Below are 20,197 nucleotides of genomic sequence, written 5' to 3'. Positions count from 1 at the left end.
TCAGTGGCCCTCGACTAGTGGTGCAAAGTTATTTATTAAAAACAATTATTGATGTAATAATAATGTATACTATAATCTAAATTAATATGGTAAAACAATGTAAAAAAAAAAAAAAAGAAATATATATATATATATATATATATATATATATATATATATATATATATATATATATATATATATGGACAGGTTATGGACAAAAAATAATAATTTTTCTTTTTATGGATTTCTTTGACATAAAATATATGTATTGATATGATATAAAGGTTTTATCTGAAGTTTAAGTTAAATTAATTTATTAATGATTATTTATTAATGATTAATTTTAATAAGTCTAATAAATGTTAAAATTCATAGTTTGCATTTATTCTATAATGCTGAATAGCTATAATAAATGGCTATATATATATATATATATATATATATATATATATATATATATATATATATATATATATATGTATGCTATATAATATTAATGTCAAATTATATTAGGTCAAATTAATTACAATTGTCATGTAGTGTGACATAGTTTGATAAATTATTTAATAATAATAATAGTAATAACAATTTATTATAAAAAGTTTAAATAAAAAGAATGATTTCTTGGAAGTAACATAAAAAAGACTTTCCTTACAAAACCATACGAGACTAACATGAATGTAAGGAGTATATTTCTAAGAACAGCAGTTTTACACTCTTTAAAAGATTTCCCTCTCTTGTGGGCACTCTTATTTGTCACTGACCCAAATAGTAAAATCAAATTCTCTGGAATGCGCAATCTCATAATGGTGATTGCATTTCTCCCCATATTTTCCATGAGAGAGTGAGCAGTAAATCAGGCAGTAATGAAGCAGGCCATAGGGACCTGGCCATTTATCTAAACCTGCTTCCATCCAACAAGTTGTCTGGATCTGAATAATCATGCAGTAAAAGTCCAGAAGGAAAGATGGGGAAGGGGGACCACGTTAAACACGTCCGATTACCAGAAATTATGATCTCCAATTAATTAAGTGCTCCAGGCAATTAAGTGTTCTGACAGTTAGTAACGTGAGCCGCCTGGCAGGAAGAGAGCAGTTTCGACAGGGAAGAGATCTGCAGGGTGCCACAAACATAGCACCTTACTAACATAATTAACCTCAATGCCATTCAGCCCTGCAGTCCGCCTGCTTCAAAAAAAAAAAAAAAAAAGCCAGTCTCAGCCATTAGTCTTGTTGAGATGATCAGCAGTGGGCAACTTACATGGAACAAAACATCATTTACCTCTTGTTGCTCAACAGCAGGGCGGCCGTTTCTTCCACTGATCCTGGATTAAGAACTAATTTATTGGCTGAGAAAATGTTTTTGTGTATTTAACATCATGGTTAATGATAAGCTCAGTGAATGAGGTCAATAGTGATCTGCTTAACCCTCTAAATTGGTTAATCTGATCAAATCTCATATTAAAAGACTTTGTACAGTACTTTGACTTCTGACGCCAGTTCACTTTTAATTTTAAAGTAGTCAAAGCTACAAAAGTTCAGCAACACCCCATTGGTTCCTGAAACTATGGAAGCTTGTTTCTGCCATGGAATATAATCTATAAAAAGGGTAATGACATCATTTTTTTTGATGAATTGACCCTTCGCAGGAGCACGAATAAACATCACAACTTTTTAGCGGTATACGAAAACAGTCACCATTTTTCAAGTCCACCTACAGTAATCTACTCTCCTATCTAGATTCTGGATTTCGTGTCATGATTGATCAGATTGCCTGTCAATCAAACTCCCTGCAAAAGGTCAATAGCTACAAGAGTTCAAATCTTGCAATTCTGACCAACTTTATTCGCCGACCTGAGATGTTAACTCGCAAACATCCAAATGCACTCATTAAAAAATGTTCAGAAGTCAGCTGAACTTGAAATTCTAAGAAGAAAAGTGAGACAAGCGTGCAACATTGCGAGAAAAAAATTCACTATTTACCTTTATTTATTTATTTGTAACACGGGATCATAAAAACCAGCCAATAAATGTCAAAATTAAGATTTATGAATAAATAAGTTACCCACTGATGTATGGTTTGCCATAATAGGACGATATTCGACTGAGATGCAACTATTTGGATATCTGGAATCTGAGGTTGCAAAAAAAAAAAAAAAAAAAAGAAGTAAATACTGAGATGATCACTTTTAAATAAGCAATCACTAATCAAAATTACATTTTAATATATTAACGGTATGAAATGTACAAAATTTCATTGAACATGATATTTCCTTAATATCCTAATGGTTTTTGGCACAAATTAATTTAATAATTTCATTTTGACCCATAAAATGCTATAGCTACAAATATACCCCAGTGGCTAGTTTCGTGGTCAAGTGTCACATGTAGATAAAAACTCACTATTTTAAGAAAATAAAACTTAATTGTGAGAAAAAGTATATGTGATGTATTATTTCTTGATGGACACACACACACACGCACACACGCAAGACATAGCTGCACCAATTGCCTTTTTATATTTTTATGTCTCTGTGAAAATAAGCTTCCTTACGAAACAGTGGATCAGTCCAAAACAGAAGCTAGAAGGCCAAAAGAAGCAATCAGGCTGAGCTGATGAATATGGATAACAGTTTGTGACATAGACACTGGCCCATGGGGGACTTGACCAAAGAGTTGAGCAAAAGATTTGAACCAGAGAGAATTTTTGTGTTCCTAAATATTTATGTAGAGGAGTAAACACATGTCAAAGCTGATCTTGCACTAGGGGAAAGAGCCACAAACTGCACTTCCCCCCACTAGCACTCTCTGTACAAAGCTCTTAATTTATGATAATGTGCATCATCCTACAAACTCACTCAGAGTGGGGACACATAAATTTAGCCTCAGCTGTGCAGTCCTCTGTACTTTCTGTTCATAAACCCTGGAAAACCATGACCTGTGTGACCATTACAAAACTTTTTTTAAAGGGGAATTCACAGAATGCATTCTGCCCGCCGACAGTGGCGTATATATTTGCACACTAGGTGCTGCTTTGGCACCTGATTCATTAAAGGAATTATGGAAATTGGGTATCTGTGAGCCTGTTCTGAGCGCTAGTTCGTGGAGGATGTGGATGTGACTATCGCGATGTGGCATGTTTTAGATCACGGCTCTGCCGCTGCAATCCAGGACTCAAGGAATGTATCATACGCACGCTCAGCTGAATCAAATAATCAATCATTTTTGCCATGATAAACAAAAAAATGTGGATTAGTGATGTGTTGCTTTTTAGTGCAGGCTGTGCAACTTTCCCCAAAATTCATGATATTTAAGACAAATAATCAAATAAAAATAGCACATGATTTAGCTTTGATTTCACAGGAATAAATTAAGATGCATTTTAATAGAAAATAGATATGTAAAACTGTAACAGTATTTCACAATATTACTCTTCTGACTGTATTTTTGATTAAATAAATGCAACCCTGTTAAACACAAGAGGCTTCTTTTAAAAACATGAATGAATCTTCAAAGACCCCCAATTTTTAAACGGCACGCTAAAAAAATGTGTACGTATTAAGTGTGCAAGAAAAATGTTTACCGTAGCAAAGCTACAGTACAAAACACTTTTAAAGTCATTACACTGAATCTTCCCTCGAAAAACGGTTTATACAGTTTTCAAAATCGCTTGCATCTAACATCAATGCAAAGTTTACATTCCTAAGAACTTGGACTATGTGTTTTAAACTAGATTTGAAAAGAATTTTCTTTTTCTCTATATCTCCTCACATGCCATTAACTCATGAACATAAACATCTTTTTTGAATTAAACTGTATTTACCGCCCACGCTCTGGTGCTGTACAAGCTAACTAGCTTTACGCAGAGAGAGCTCTATTTGTATATTTGCATACAAACGCAGCGCTTAGCCCACACCGAGGAAGCAGCTCTCTCGTTTGCCAGAGTACCACTTCTGTTCACCCAAAAGTAGTGTCTTTTTCCTTCCGGTGATTTAGGCCATAGAAGTTTTCAGGAACATTTGTCTCTAAGTTACCCTCCTAATCACACAGCTCCACAGAGAAGCCTCGAGCGCTGAACTTTCCCCCCAAATCCCTGTTAAACTCTACAGACCGAAAGGATTAAAGGAGGAGGAAAATGACGTGGTGGTTCTGCGCTTTGCTGCAGAACAATTGTGAAAGTGTCTGTAACTTTGAAGGTTCTGATTTGTTTTGATTTTTTGCATGAATTGTCTTAAAACGTCTGCCGGCGGGCTGAACGTACTGTAAAAGCTAGGCAAACATCAGTGCTGTAAACTGTGAATAATGGAATAATGTGCTGTTGACTTTGCACAAAACCTGTTCCCACTGTGCAAGATAAAGCCGAAATAGTTGCGTTTGTGTAAGAGGCACGGCGAACATGTGCAGCCTCGATTACATTAGGAATCTGAAAGCGAAAAAGGTCGGAGAGCGGGTACCAGATGCATACCACAGCTGCTGCTTTAACAACACATCAAGTTAATTAGTGAAAACAACAGACAGGCCACTGATGTCACGTTAACGGGATTAGAGACCACTTCATGCAAAAAGGGGGATCAATTGAGCTGTGAATAAGTTTATCTGTATTGTGCCATATTCAAACGAGCAATGATAAGTCGCTGATGGGCGGAGCCAGGGAAAACCAACGCACAAAAGCTGATTATTACCATTGTGCTTTGTGGGTCAGCTGCGACGCTAGGAGCACACGGACGGTAATAAGATGGGAAAGCAGGAAGGAGATGAGAGATAACAGAGAATCTCCAGCAGGCAGCCTTCCTGTCTATTACTGAAAGGAATGAATGATATCTAGTTGAACTGTTCAAAAGTTCTGTGTTGTCTATTGCCTAGAGGCGGAAACACGCTAAAGATATCAGCGCTGTACCAAAGAATATGCAAAACAAGATATTTTAACAAATGGTCTCCTATTTCCTGTTTGAAGCTATAGACAAAGATTACTGGATGTCACTCTATGACAGTCTTTATTCACTGATTGAGACGTAGTACTTCAGTTCTGAAATACTTGCAAATATATAATACCTACAACAACAATAGTTATCAATAACAATCCTATTATTAAAGAAAAATGTTTTGTAAATAAAATATATTTTCCTTATTTTGGTATATATTTTTATTAATATTAAATATTTATTATTTTTGATTGACCCTCCAGAAATTACTCTGACAAGAGTGTTCAAGAATCATTTTTCATTATTTTAATTTAAAGAGTTGTGCTTCCTATCTATCTATCTATCTATCTATCTATATATATATATATATATATATATATATATATATATATATATATATATATATATATGCAAGTTAAAAAGAACAGCATTTATTTGATATTTAATAGTTTGTTCAAATAATGTAGATGCCTCTACTAGTATTAATATTAATCTTTCATACACACACACACACACACACACACACGCACACACACACACACACACACACACACACACACACACACACACACACACACACACACACACACACACACACACACACACACAGACACAGACACTACATGACTGTAAGGGCTGATTATTAACTGTACAAAATTGTAGCTGTCCAAAGAAAGACACCGTAAGGGAAACTTGACATAATAAATGCTTACGATAATTATAAATGAAATGTAATTTTGTACAAAATCAGTGGTGAAATTTGATCCCCTTAAAGTAAGGAGAGAAATCAGTTACAGAATGCTGTCAAGATGTCTTTTGATGACAAGATGACTTTTGAAGTCGAGATGAATCAAAATTTTAAAAGCCACAATGAAGAACTGCAATCCATATTAAAGTTATGATCATTATGATAAATTATCATTTTAACTCAGGACCCAACAAGTTGACATGGAAATTGTATTGAAAACACTTCAAAAACACAACGATTGTCAAACACCAAAGTATTTATAGAAGAAAATTCAGTTATTTTGTAAGACGTGACCGGATTACCAAGAAGTCGAAAAAGAAGATTTCAATACATTTAGTCTCTTTTCTTTAGAATAAAGCAAATGACACTAGATACATAACAGGTGTTTTCTCCCATTCTGTCTCCCTAAAGGCACACAGAGCAGTAAATGAGATGTTTATATAGGAACAATGAAAATACGAATTCTATGATCCTTTCTCTGCAGATAAATAAACTGATAAATAATGTACAATGTGCATTCTTCCTATCTTAAAAGATTCCTAGACTGACTCGCTGGCCTCATTTGAAGTTTTCCCCCAGCTCACTGGGGGACTGCCATGTCTCTATAGAGACCAAAGTCTCATGCTCATTCTCTAATCGCACAGAGGCGTATGACCCTGAGGATGAGGAGAAAAGAAGAAGAAATTACTTTCATTAAGAAATTCAGATTTCTTCCATCCTTTTGATCTTGTGCCAGAAGAACATTTATGCTGATGAAATGCATAAATAAAGTTCTTAAATTATCCCGGCCCTCTTTAGCGCATGGATCCAAGTTGGAAAACTTCCAGAGGAAGACAAGTACAATCATTCTGAGAGCTGATCAGTGCAGCGGGGGTGATTCAAGAGATGGCCTGAGTCACCGATACTTCAACTGTTCAAGTGATTCATCTGTTGAAGAAGTACACAGACAGACATAACAGTCTGACGTTGTTCTTCGGAACAAAGGTTAACTATTGCTTTGCAGTCTCGTTACTTACAGCCTATTTCCTATCATTTTGAAGTTCAACAAAATGGGTAGCCTATACAAACTCGGTGTCTCTCGCAGTGTTTTGCATTGTGACTTGAAGTACAGGGGAAAAAAATCAAGGGATAGTTCACTATACAACGATTTGTTTGACTGTACAATGAAAGTCGTTTGATCCCCAGTAGCGTTCTGCAGAAGAAGAAAAAAAACATACAGGTTTAGGTTAGGGTGAGAAAATGATACCAGAAATGCTATTTTTGATGAAATATCCCATTAATATAAAAAAACAGCAGTGGTCAGGAAACCTGCACTGCTACGGTGTTAAAATGTATTATTAAAGATTTATTATTTCAAGTTTGCCTATGCTCCCTTGAAAATTCAGTAATGATGCTGTGAAACTGTGCCCTCTACTGAACTCCAAGATGGCAGCGTGCCCTAGACGCAGCGGTAAGTGTAGATAATTTAGTGAGGGTTTACTGAAAAGCTGGAGGAGTGGTAAGGTGGTTTTGGCTTTGGTGGCAGTGCTGGAAATTACTCTGGATTTGCCGTTTTGAGCAGTGGGTGACAAAGACAGGCAGTGAAACCACAGAGCTATGGCTATGTTATCATTTGGAGAACTTGGTATTTCCTACAGAATCAGCTACCTATGATGCAACAAAGACCGTCATATAGTGATCCTCATCACCCTAAACATAAAAAATGCTTAACTTCTTCTTTTGGCTGACAGAAATCAAGAACACAAAAACACATAAAGGTAGGACGTTACAGGTTCGATAAATGGATCTGCACATTCCACACAATCTTAGGGCAGTTCGTAACTGTTTTGTATTTTGTCAAATTGGTGGCTAATTCATAATTCATACATTACTATGTTTTTGTATGATCTGCTTAAGCCCCAGTGGTGCTTATTTTTTTTGCTAAATATTGTAGATTTTCTTCCAAAACATAATTTCCCCCGATCACTCAGCCAGGGCTATTATATGGCTACTTCCAACTCAATACACGCACGGACATGGAATACGCAATATTGAGTTATTAATAAAAAATTGTCTGGTCAGTCATACAGTGTTGCTGTGGTGCCGAAACCAGGTCCACATGATGACCTTTCATTTGGCCCAAGATGCCATAGCACAAGAGGGCATAAAAGGAACAATATTATTTATTATAATTTATAAGTGTATTAATAAGTGAATTAAAAAATAGACTTTGCAAAAAAAAAAATTGGTTGGATATAATGCAAAATGTAATTTTGGCTCACAGTGTGACCCTTCATAATAAAACGTTTAGTCAGTTTAAATTGTTAAACCTATCTGACCAATATTAACAATATTCTGGCTTCTTTGAAATTTGCATTGTCTGTATAAAAGAGAAGAGCACTAAAGAAAGTGCTGGCTCAGTAATACAGCGGTTTCTTAAAAGGGAAATAGGGAAACACTGAGGCCACAACAGAAATGTAAGTAGGCTACACATGCTAGTGGAAATGGAAATAACACAAGTACAAACGGGAAACAATGATGAAATAAAAGACAGTTTGAGGAATGGCCTGGTTTCTTTGTGAGTTGGGCTAATACTTATTTTTGGTGCTGACCGACTCCGGGTTTCAAAATGCTATACTTACAGTAAAGATTGATCAAACAGAAAAGGCCTTTTCTGCACTTTTCTGCTTTTGTCAGCTTGGAAATGGGTCAGCATGTGATGCATATAAACACCACAATCAAATAAAGAATCCTTTTTTTATAACAATGTTTCACTTTCTGCAGAGCCTGCTTGCTTACATATAAAGAGAGCCATGCCTGAGAAAGGTCGGACCAGGTTACTGGTGGCTAAGTGCGAACTAATTTGATTGACAGGTCTTCCGAAAAAAAATGTGGTTGTCGAAATGGTGTGAACGAGTTTGTGACATTACAGCCTTTAGCACTTTGCGCTAGTATTTATTTAAATCATTTGTGGATCTTTCTGGACCCTGCCAATGAGTGAATGTCTGGCCAGAACAACGCCATCTGTCCGAAAACGCATCTTTCTCCACTGACAGCCATTGCAAAATTAGCTACGCACAAAATTAGAACATGAACCCTAATAGCCAGCTATGTCAGGCCATTACAGACCCCTGCGCAAAAAGCGCGAACTAAACGATACTCTAATACTCTTAATGTAATCCCTTTTTGTTTCCCACACAGAGTAGCTGAAAAGTCTGCACTTCGAAACAGGAATTAAAAAGTGTTTTGTAACAATGACAAACAAAATACGGTTCTCAAAACTTTTAATGTCTGCCAGCACATGCAGATGTTGCACAACTCTCAAATGTGGGAAAACATGCTGCGAAAGTTTGTTAGCTTTTTATAAGAAACTCCGAACCTCCGGTTGGATGAGAAATGTTAATTTTCATTTTTTACTGTAACTGTCACTAATTTCCTTTTCTCTTACCGTTGGCCTGAAGAAATGAGAGAATTTTCAACAGATATTTTCAGATACAAAAAAAAAAAGGAAGGTGGACGGTGGAGGGAGAAAAAGGAGGCCCTGATTTGGTTTCCAATCTACAAAGGAAAGTAATCCTATCTGGCAGTCTAATGTGATTTTAATACTCGTGTTACATCTCAAGTGCGATTTGCCCGTGTGAAAGCTTATCAGATGTATGGGATGGAGTTGAACGTGACGCTTGGTCCTTTGCATGCGAGGCCACTGTTTGTCTAATCTTTATGCCTCTTATGGATTTGACTACCGAGCTAACAAGTGTGAAGCAGCTCATCAGGGAAGAATGAGGAGTGTGACAGGAATAGGTGAATGATTATGAAAAGAGCAACGGTTTGGGTAACATTTCTGAAAGAACCTAAATCCAGGTTTTATACAGAGCCAGATGCTTCTGGCAGATCTTAGACAAGTCCTCAGAACATGGAGCTAATGAGAGCTGAAGCTAGCTTCATATGAAGACAAGGAAACTAGAGCATCAAAGAGCATGCAAACTAGCGCCGCTGAAGTATTTCCTCTTGGATATGTGCGTAGAAATGTGCTGAGCGGCAAGTAAACTAACAGTATGAACGTGTGCTTGCAGACAACAAAAGATGAGGTCACGGTGTATCACTATATATAACTGCGCGGATATAAAAATAACAAACCATTCAAACCATTCACTGCCATTCAAAAGTGACAATAAAAATTTTACATTTTCAAAAAAAACTAAAACATTATAGTTGACTAAAAATAAAAATGGAACTAAAGTTAGGGCAACGGTTCTCATTTTAATTAATTTTCAACTAAATACTAAAATAAAAAATAAAACTAAAATAAAATTAATTAAAAAAACTAAGTAGGTATCTCAATAATACTACAATAACAGTTTCACTTTCTATGCATCAAATGATCATGAAAAGAAGCATCATGTTTCGCACATGTTTTAAGACTGATAGAACGTTGAGCATGAAATTAGCACAGAAGGATTTTGGAAGGAATGTGTGACACTGAAGACTGGATTAACTGCTTCTTAATATTCAGCATTGCCATCACAGGAAAAAATTACATTGTAAAAAATATTCAATTAGAAAACTCTTTTAAACTGTAGTATTATTCGACAATAATGCTTTTTTAATATTTTTTGATCAAATAAATGCAGCCTTGAATGGTAGTTTATTATATGCATATACTGTATATGTATACCTATATATTGCATTTATTAGGTCAGAAATGTGACCCTGGACCACTAAACTAGTTTTACGTCACTGGGGTATATTTATAGCAATGGCCAAAAATACATTGCATTTGTCAAAGTGATTGATTTTTCTTTTATGTTAAAATTCATTAGGACAAAACGTAATTTTTGATTAGTATCATGCATTGCTGTACTTAATTTGAACAACTTTAAAGGCGGTTTGTTATGCTATGTTATGCTATCTCGGCTAAATATGGTCCAAACAAACAATATATCAATGGAAAGCTTATTAATTCAGTTTTCAGTTCGTGTATAAGGATATATAAGGAGCTGTATATAGAAGCAGCTGCTGTGATATCGGAGAGAGCCATATTTAATCCAGCATGTGTTGCGTAATGGAGAAAAGAACCATTCTAAAGCCAAAGAGAAAATAACAATACACCTCACACACATTCTCTCAACATTAGAAAGAAATGAGTGTAATTTGTACGCACACCTGTTGTGCATCTAGCAGATACTTCACGTGACTAATTACAGTATGAGACCCATCACACTCACGATATAGCAGGGTTCGCAGTAGGCCTTCTTCTCCACGGCATAAAAGGGCTTCCCTCTGAGCTTAGAGCCGCAGGTCATGCAGATGAAGCAGTCCACATGGAAGACCTGGTCCATGGCGGTGCAACCCGTCCCCTCGCCGACCACGTTCTCCCCACAGCTTGCGCAGCGACCTGCAAAACCCACAGCATTGAAATTACGGGTTCAGACGAAGAAGGAAAACTGCATAAACCATACCAAACACATTCGACACTATAAAACATAAACACAATATGGTGAGAGAGATTAAAAAAGACTGTGGAGGTAAAGGTTAAACAGATAATACATATACAGCGTAAATAGCACCATCTGCCACTTTCTTGTGAAACCTTTCTAATTAAGAAAAGCAATTTCAAGTGGCGATATGGTTTATTCACCCTTTGCTCTCCTCCAAACCACAAGCTCTCTGCGTCTATTTGTTTTTTTTCCAAAGGAGATGAGATATTTCAACTATAAAGAAAACGAACACTTCAGCTGTCAGGTTCGAAGATAATCTTGAATAAACAGCGTGTCTGTTGGCCCTTTCAAGCCAACTCATCTTTGTGGTGCGACCGATGATAACAATCTACTCTACTGAGTAATTGTGGATAAAACAAATTAAAAGAGTCAATGTCAAAAGAAACGGAATATGAAGAGCATTTCTAAAGTTAGACTGATACCATCTCCTGGGAATTTACCCCTTTAAAGTGTTTGGACTTTTTTTTTTTCCTTTTAAAAAGGGCAAAGTGATCGGTTGCCCTACAATTGTAGAAATCTAAGTCGCTTAATAAGGTCAGTCACTTAACGGGGAGTATAGTGAGCTGATTTCCCCCTTTGTGGAGAGAATGGAGATCGATGCGCGAACACCAGCCGCCATCCGTCAACTCTTCTCACTCGCAACGCATGCAACGTATCACTCAGGCGACGGCAGACGTGCAAAGAGCGGCTCACTAATAAATTCCACTGTTTAGACCAAACTATCACTGTATAAAGCCACATATAATATCTCCATCGGGATGAGAATAGGATTAAACAACGCGCTGGCACATTAAGACGCACGCAATCTTTTCATGATAAAACAAAACTTTGAAAGTGGAAAGAGCACAATCTTCGTGTTATAGGGCATCTGGTGTTGCGCCGAAAAAAGATCCCGATTGCATATTGTGGGACACGGCATTTGGATATCTGTAATTGAGTCGAAGCTATCTTTAATTGAGCTTAAGATGTCTCCAACTCAATGCAAAGATATCTTCAAACCAATTAATGACGCTAGCAGTTTAATTAGCAGTATCAGGAAATAATGCGCTTTAGTGCCATATCTTATGGTGTTTTCCTTTTTACACATCTGAGGACAGATACGATCTCCAAAAAAGAGAGAGTGTAAGATATTATGAATTAATTTACTTAACTTTAGTTCTGTAGTTCCTCATTTTTCTTTTCTCCCTCTTTTGTGCTTCATTTAAGCCTGTTTTTAGAAATGATACACTTTCTGACTGCAATGAGAGCCAGAGTTCAAGCTTGTCACAGACAAAAGGCGAAGCAGTGAGCAGGAGGAATATCAGACACGCTCCCATTTTCACCGCTGAAGCTGTCGGCGGCATCAACAAAACAGACTGAACTTTTCTGCTCTTCAGATTAGATATCAAAGCCGAGCTGAATACGAACACCTCTTCGCAACAAAGTTTTAATCAGAGATAATTCTCCTCACGCGTGTGGATTAAGACACGGTATCTGTTCAATTCAGTCGATGCATTGCAAAAAGTCATTATTTAAATCGATATTTTTATCCTGTTTTCCAGTAAATAAATAAATAAATAAAAAACATCATTAAATTTAAAAGAGATAATAAAGAGAATACATTCTGAATTAAGTTCTTCTTGCCACGGTAAACTAAGCATAAATGTAATTTACATTCTCTAAAAATATTAGCGTTGTTGATGTTAAGCTGTTTTACTTATTAGGTTATTATTTTTATGTATTTACTTTTATTTTATTATTTAATTTAATTGATCAAAAGTGATAGTAAAGACTTTTTCGTTCGATTTTTGTTAATTTTTTCCAAAACAAATGCTATTTTTTTGCACACAGCAATAATAGCAGAAATTGTCTTTAGCTTGAAACCAGAATATTAAAATAATTTATGAAGGATCATGTGACATCTGGTATAAAGGCTGCTGAAAATTCAGGAATAAGCTGCATTTTAAAATATGATGAAATAGGAAACAGATGTTTTGAATTGTTTTAATATTTCTTTTCAGTAACAAAACAACCGTACCAGGCCCCCATTTTTGAATGATGTTTTAAAAGTATTATTACCACTTTTGTTATCACTACCTTTTGCAGTGCGTCAGGACAAAACTGCTTAATAATTGAATTTGTGAATAACGGAATGACAGCCAAACAGACCATTACTTCAATTAAAGGCACTGTGAAATGATCCGACACAAGGTTTCCATGCATTGTCACACCTGTCTACGAAAAAACAGCATGTGAAAAAAATGAATGTCATGTTGATTCATAATTACCACTTAGCTCTGTGTTGTGTGCCCCGTGTTGAACTGTCACTAAAACTAATGTGAGCTACTTCACTGACGCCGATCTCTAGATAATTTCCACTCCAACCCCGCTGAGCTGTACCTGCAGCAGGGTTCCGCTGAGGAACAGCACAGAGCAGGCGGAGGAAATAAAGTGGAGCCGTCTGCCTGCCGAGGCTCCCCGGGGGACCTGTGGGGGTGGGTGGAATCCCAGGCAAAGGTAATCACTTCAGATGGGCTGAAACGAGAGCGGCTCTGGATCACAGGCCCCTCTGAGCCAAACAAGTGTGTGAGAGAGACAAGCACAGAAAGAGCGAGGAGAGAACGTGAGTGGGAAATACAGCCAAGGGATGAGCGCAGGTCACTCTCAAAGCCTGAGTGCAGGAAACTGTTCGGAAATCCTCTTTCAGTGGAGTGGGAATGCCGTGGACTCACAGGATGTGAGAAGAAAGAAATCCTCAAATGCCTTCAGAGCAGTTTAGGTCGTTTTTGTCAGGTGAAGGACCATTTCATCAGTAAAAATCAACCCGGTCTCATACCTCTGTGCACTTTTTGTGCAGCCCCGTTTTTTGCGTGCCTTACTGCACGTTTCGCTGCTGTTTCACAAAGAAATGTGCACTGGATGGTGATAAAACACAGGTTCAATACGTGAATCCCGGTGGGGTTTTTTTACGTTGCTATAGATATGTATCCGTGGACTGTTGCTAAAAGTTAATGCTACATCAAATCGAAAAAACGCCTACACCAAATCCAAACCCAGACCAACCTAATAGTGTTAACAAATGCAAAACCAGTTTATATATATATATATATATATATATATATATATATATATATATATATATATATATATATATATATATATATATATATATATATACATTAAATATATAGTTTCTAAACTTCACCATCCCTAATATACACCATCATATATTTAAAAGCATTGCTTTATTTTTACTTATGTTAAAGTCAGTGTATTATCTTATGATATGGATTCAGCATTTAATGCAATAATTTTGAATACACTTCCTTCCAAAAGTTTATATGCGGGGTTTTGAACAACATTGGCATGAATCCTTTTCAATTTGTGATATTTGCGTACTGATAAGGGACAACACATTTTATTAGATAATCAATTTATACATAGGAAATTTTTATTTTATTTTATTTTAATTTTTCATTGGCAGCTATTGCAGCTCTGCATAATCTGGGCATCCAAGATGTCAGATTATTCAAACACTGACTCGATATATTACTCCAAGCCTCCTGAAGGATTGCCCAAAGACGGCTCACAATGGTTGGACATTTCTTGCGGACATCACGGCCCAGTTCCTCCCATTGCCATTATTATGCAATCAAAATGAAAATTATTATTGCTGGTCTTCAATGACAATGTCAAATTAGTTTAATGTATGGTATTTGCACCAAAAAATTATAAGGATTTATATAATCCAAAACCACATTTTACCAGGGGTGTTTCCAAACGTTTTGCAGCGTATATTTTGCTAATTTTATAAAATTATTTTATTTTGTTCTGCTTTTTAAATGTTATAAAATACATGGGTTAAATCATAATTGTTATACTGAAGAAAAATGTGCATGCTTTTTTTATTTTCATATATAAATGGTTACAGTTCTATTATAAATTATTACGGATTATTCAGCACCTGTCAGTAGGTGCACTATATGTTTGTTATTAAGTCACATCTCTCTCAGTATTGGAGTTGGTAGAGAATACAGAAAGATGACCCACATAAATTACATCAGCAGCTGCAACGAAATCTCTACAGACACACAAAAAAGTCACACACACATATACATTATGTGAAGCCTAATTGGTGCAGGCAGGAGATCAGAGAGACATGTTCACAACTGTCTCTCTAATTGTGGGGCCTAAATGTTCGTTGACTCATTTGTAGCCGCAAACATTTCTGGTGACTCACAGTTAGTCTCCGACTGAGAATAATAGAAAAAGGTTTATTTTTCAGTTAATAAATCGGCACATTTTTTTACTATCAGCCACTCTGTAACTACAACCTCGCAAAGGAGGAATCATGCAACCCAGTGAAATTGCTAAACGAACATTTCCGGTCCCTTTTTCACGCCCATTATTCCCCTGAAAGCCTCGAACTATCCATACAATAGAAGAATAAGTTGATTTTTTACATTTGTTTGAATCTGCTAAAATACAGCAGCATTTAAATAAAGGCCACAAACGTCTAATTTAGATCTCAGTTAGTTGTCATGTACGGTGTCGGGTACAGTATTTGATTATTTCTTATTTTGCAAAGATGTGTGTGATGCTTAAGGGTAATCCGTTGCGAATTACGTGATTAAAACCGAATAAACAAACGCCGAACTGCCATTAGCGATTCCGGGGCACGACGTTAACATATTTGCGTTAAAAGGCCGCAACCAGATTCCTGCATAATGAAAGCGGCATTTGTACATCTCTATCCCGCTCAACTGCTTTTGAATCTCCCCCTCAACACTGGGCAGAAAGAGCTCATGAAAGAGCCTTGGCTTTCCCCCGTGTCCCCTGCTCTGGGAATGGAAGGCGAGTCTTCATATTAAAACTTCAAATAGTTCCTTTGTAACCAGAAGGGCTAGGAGTGGAAGAGTTCATTTACACTTTATACACTTTCTCTTCTGTCTTCACCGTCCCTATGAAGCCTCGACTCTTTATTATATGCAACCTCGAAAAAAAAAAAGAAAAAAAAAAAAAAGACGAAATAATAAGGACGGAATGAAGGAAGAAGAAAGAGGCTGAGCGTGTTGCTCACAAGCATTGTGAAAGGCTTAAAGCGGTTAGGCATTTTAATTGGATAAAAGGAGAAGATTAAAGAGTTCTTGACTGCGTTCCATAAATAATTGATTTCTAATGTATTTGTGGTGGCAGGCAGATGCCGTTGTTTGGCGATGGTGGATGTTTTGAGTGGCAGGCCTGCTAAGATTTCCTGCACATCTCCGTCTCGCCGCTCTTTGTTTTTTCACGCTGCGATGCAAGAGGGGTGCATGAAAGGCGGCGCGAGCGCGAGCAGCAATTTTGATCTTACATCGCCGGAAATCAAAGATCAGGCGTGTAAAGAGGGAACGCAAAGAACTTTTTTTTGTGGAAGGCCAAACTTTCCTCACTCGCTGAGAAAAGAAGGTGCGATTCTTTAAGGAGGAAACGCAGCCTTCTCAGTACTGGAAGACAAAGCGCTTCGTGACAACGCGCATGTAAACAAATAAACACAACAGATCCACAACACGTATTCTGGGCTCGCAAGAACTTTGTTGCTTCAGAAAGAATATTTTGCGGTGTAAACAACAGAGCGTTATTAGACAGAAATAGTAGCAATAATGCAAGACAGATTCCCGCAGATGGAATTCATCTTGTTTTTTAGGAACAATAGCAAACAACACATTCCTGCAGCTGGAGTGAAAAAATGAAACGATTTAAAAAACATCTGTTTCAACGGCAAATTCCGCTCCAGCAAATTATGCTGCTCTAATTCACAAATTTATTACAGAGCAATGTTACCAAACACGCGCTTTTTTTTTTTCACCCGCACAGAAAGCTGGAGAAAAATAAATCTGTTGTGACGGGCTCTGTGTGCAGAGAATTAAAAAAAAGGTAAAAAGTCATGCCAAATGTTTATTTATTAGAGTTGCAAATAAATATTATTGAGGTTAAGGATGTTTATGGCGCTCATGTTTTTATAGCTATTCGTTTATATAAAGTTCTAACTATACAATGACACCATCATTTTTTTTTTAATTTACCATATTATTTGATCGTTTTGCTTATTCAGAAATGCAATACATAATTGTGACCCCGGTCCACAAAACCGGTCATAAGGTTATTTTTATTATTATTACTTGAGAAAAACACATTCTGTGAAAGCCGAATAAATAAGCTTTTCATTGATGTATAATTCGTTAGGACAGGACGATATTTAACCAAAATGATATATTTAAAAATTTAGACTCTGAAGGTCCAAAAAATACATACTGAGAAAATAATAGTTCAAATGAAATTCTTAGCGATATTACTAATATAACAGTACAAAACGTACACGATATCTTAAATGGAACATGATCTTTACTTAATATTCTATTGATTTTTGGCATACAAGAAAAATCTATAATCATCTTATACAATGTATTGTTGGGTATTGCTTCTGTTTTGTTGTTGTGCATACACCAGACAACGTTTGAAGTGGATCAATACATATTAAATATTATATGATTATTAAACGGCATAGATTTTGCGAGAATCCGGCTGCACGAAACGTTCAGGTCTTCTTTTTGTATTTTCCCTATTTTCTCTTTCTGTTATTTCTTTGCACGCTCGTCACAAATGCCTTTTACGCAGCTGTTTTGATTCTGGTTTTACTTCAGATGTCAAAAAGAATGAGTGGCATCAATGCGCTTCAATCTCTCAATGCCCCTTACCCATAACCCCTGTAATCTCATTCCCATGTCAGCAAATAATGATGAAGCAGAATGGGATGTGACTCCGGAGCAGAGGGAAATGGGGGAGTTACATGCCACAATGCATTACCTCTCAGTGTGTCAGGCCTTCGGGGCAGCGTGCGGATGAGAGAGAGGGTGTGGGGGAAGCGTATGGGTTACATGTCCTGGAAGTAGGTGGGAACTGTGACATGGACAGGTGCCAGAGTGTAAATAGGGCCAACATAAAAAAAAAAAAAAAGACAGAGATAAAGAAGAGTGCCGGAGCGGGGAGGCGAGCGAATGTGTAAGGCCGCATGTTTGTGTGGCGCAAAACATTCTCTTCTTGGGGTCAAACGCTCACCCACGAATGAAATCTAGCAACGTGATTCATTGTAAGCCCTCCAGCTCCTTAAACTAGGCCTGCAATGCAGACAATCTTGCAAGCCTCAGTGGAGCTGTCTCAACGAAGCACAATCGCCGACCCGCGCTCTCCGACAATAAAGGTTTCGTGTTAGATGATATCACCTCGCATGAACTATCGCGGGAAACAGGCCCTCGCTGACCATCTGAAGTGCGAGCTGGGAGAGAAAAGAGAATAGGTGCTGGGGAAAAGAAGAAAGCGAGAGAGGAGAGACAGATTTAAGTGGCACGCCGCACTCTGATGTAAGACTAGAAAGCAGCGTGTCCTTGGTCTTGAAGAACTGAAACATAAACATAGCATACGAGAATATAAAAAGCAGCCAATACTCATGTGTGTCTGGAAAGAAACAGCAGGATCCAGACAAGGATATAACTACATATTCAGAACCCAGTTTAATTATTTAAAGAAAAAGTTCACCTAAAAATGGAAACGCTGTCATGATTTACTCACCATTACGTTGTTCCAAACTCAACTTTTTTTCGCGGATATGAGTTATGTAAAAATATCCTGGACATTTTTTTTTTTTGCATAATGAAATTATGAATTATATTAGAAATATATTTACATTTTGTCATTTAGCAGAGGCTTTTATCCACAGTGACTTACAAATGAGGACAATAAATGAGGATATATATATATATATATATATATATATATATATATATACATATGCACGTGTGCGTATATTGAAATAAAACGTTTGCATATTGTGTTAAATTATTACATATTTAATCAAAACAAGATGGACCATTCAAAATGCGTGTTTATTTAGTACTGACCTAAATAAGATATTTCACATAAATAGGTTTACATATAGTCTAGAAGAGAAATATATTAGTTGAATTAGTTGAATAAATGCCCATTTAAAATTTTACATCAACTTGATTCTTAACACTGTGTTCTTACCTGAACGATCCACAGCTGTTTTTTTATCTTATTTTTATTTTGTTTTGTTTAGTGATAGTTGTTTAGGGTCCATTGTTTGTCCTGAACAGTTAAACTGCCTGCTGTAATTCAGCAAGATCCTTCAGGACCCACAAATTCTTAGGTTTTCCAGCCTTTTGTGTATTTGAACCCTTTCCAACAATGACTACATGATTTTGGGATCCAGCTTTTCGCACTGAGGACAACAAATACAGATTTTATTTTTTTCTGATGCTCCAGAAAAAAAAACCTGTCGCATTAAGCGCCGCGGGTAAATATGACAACATGATATTACAGAACCACAATTTTTGGAGTGTTTTATGGTACCTATACACTTACTTTTGGTTTCTTTGTGAAGGTTGAGAGCTTCAGGCCCATTCATAGTATTTACACGGAAAATAACAATTATAACATTATTCAAAATTTCACTTTCGTGTTCCATGGAAGAAGTTTGGAATATATTAAGTGAACGAATTCTACTGAAAATTAGCAATTTAAAGATAAGTAAACAAGTTCTCAAGGACGTGAAGAGTTAGTGGAGAGGGGGGTGAGAGGCCTTTCCCTGTTGACATGCTTTGGGACTTTTCAACACTTTCTAAAAAAATAACATACTGTCCCACAGAAGATATCAAAAGGGAAATAACGTGCCATTCATTACAATATACAGTCTAAGTGTTGACTCATCTGCGATAGTTACATGATCTAACCCACTTCTGCTGCTATCTGTCTGTTCATGAGCCTCTCAACTGCTAGAAGCCAAACATAAATGGGAGGGAGGTCATCTAATCATCAACCATTTAAACTCAGGACACTATAATCTCATTGAGTCTCATCTGGCCGCATAAATACTTTTGATCATTGCAGGTTTTTATATTGGATTTTATTATTGGATCTATTTGCTCTGCCTTTACAATAAATAAAATCTATTCTACATACAGTATATAGAACCAAATCTAGAAAGTGAAGGATTATATACAATATATAGTGCTAGGGGATCAGGATTGCACC

The 20,197-nt window shown here is 36.6% G+C and overlaps 1 protein-coding gene across 2 annotated transcripts in view; it reads right to left on the bottom strand.

Annotated features, from left to right (window-relative positions):
• The window catches only part of LOC122346939 (LIM domain containing preferred translocation partner in lipoma), a 159,986-nt gene that overhangs the window by 11,853 nt on the left and 127,936 nt on the right, over positions 1–20,197 (bottom strand). For both annotated transcript variants that reach the window (XM_043241840.1, XM_043241841.1), the window contains exon 8: positions 10,856–11,025. In XM_043241840.1, the coding sequence (XP_043097775.1) occupies positions 10,856–11,025 (170 nt within the window). The remainder of the gene's footprint in view (positions 1–10,855; positions 11,026–20,197) is intronic.

Source organism: Puntigrus tetrazona, chromosome 6 (assembly GCF_018831695.1).
Source record: "Puntigrus tetrazona isolate hp1 chromosome 6, ASM1883169v1, whole genome shotgun sequence".
NCBI lineage: Eukaryota > Metazoa > Chordata > Actinopteri > Cypriniformes > Cyprinidae > Puntigrus > Puntigrus tetrazona.
This window is presented reverse-complemented; position numbering and strand designations above follow the sequence as displayed.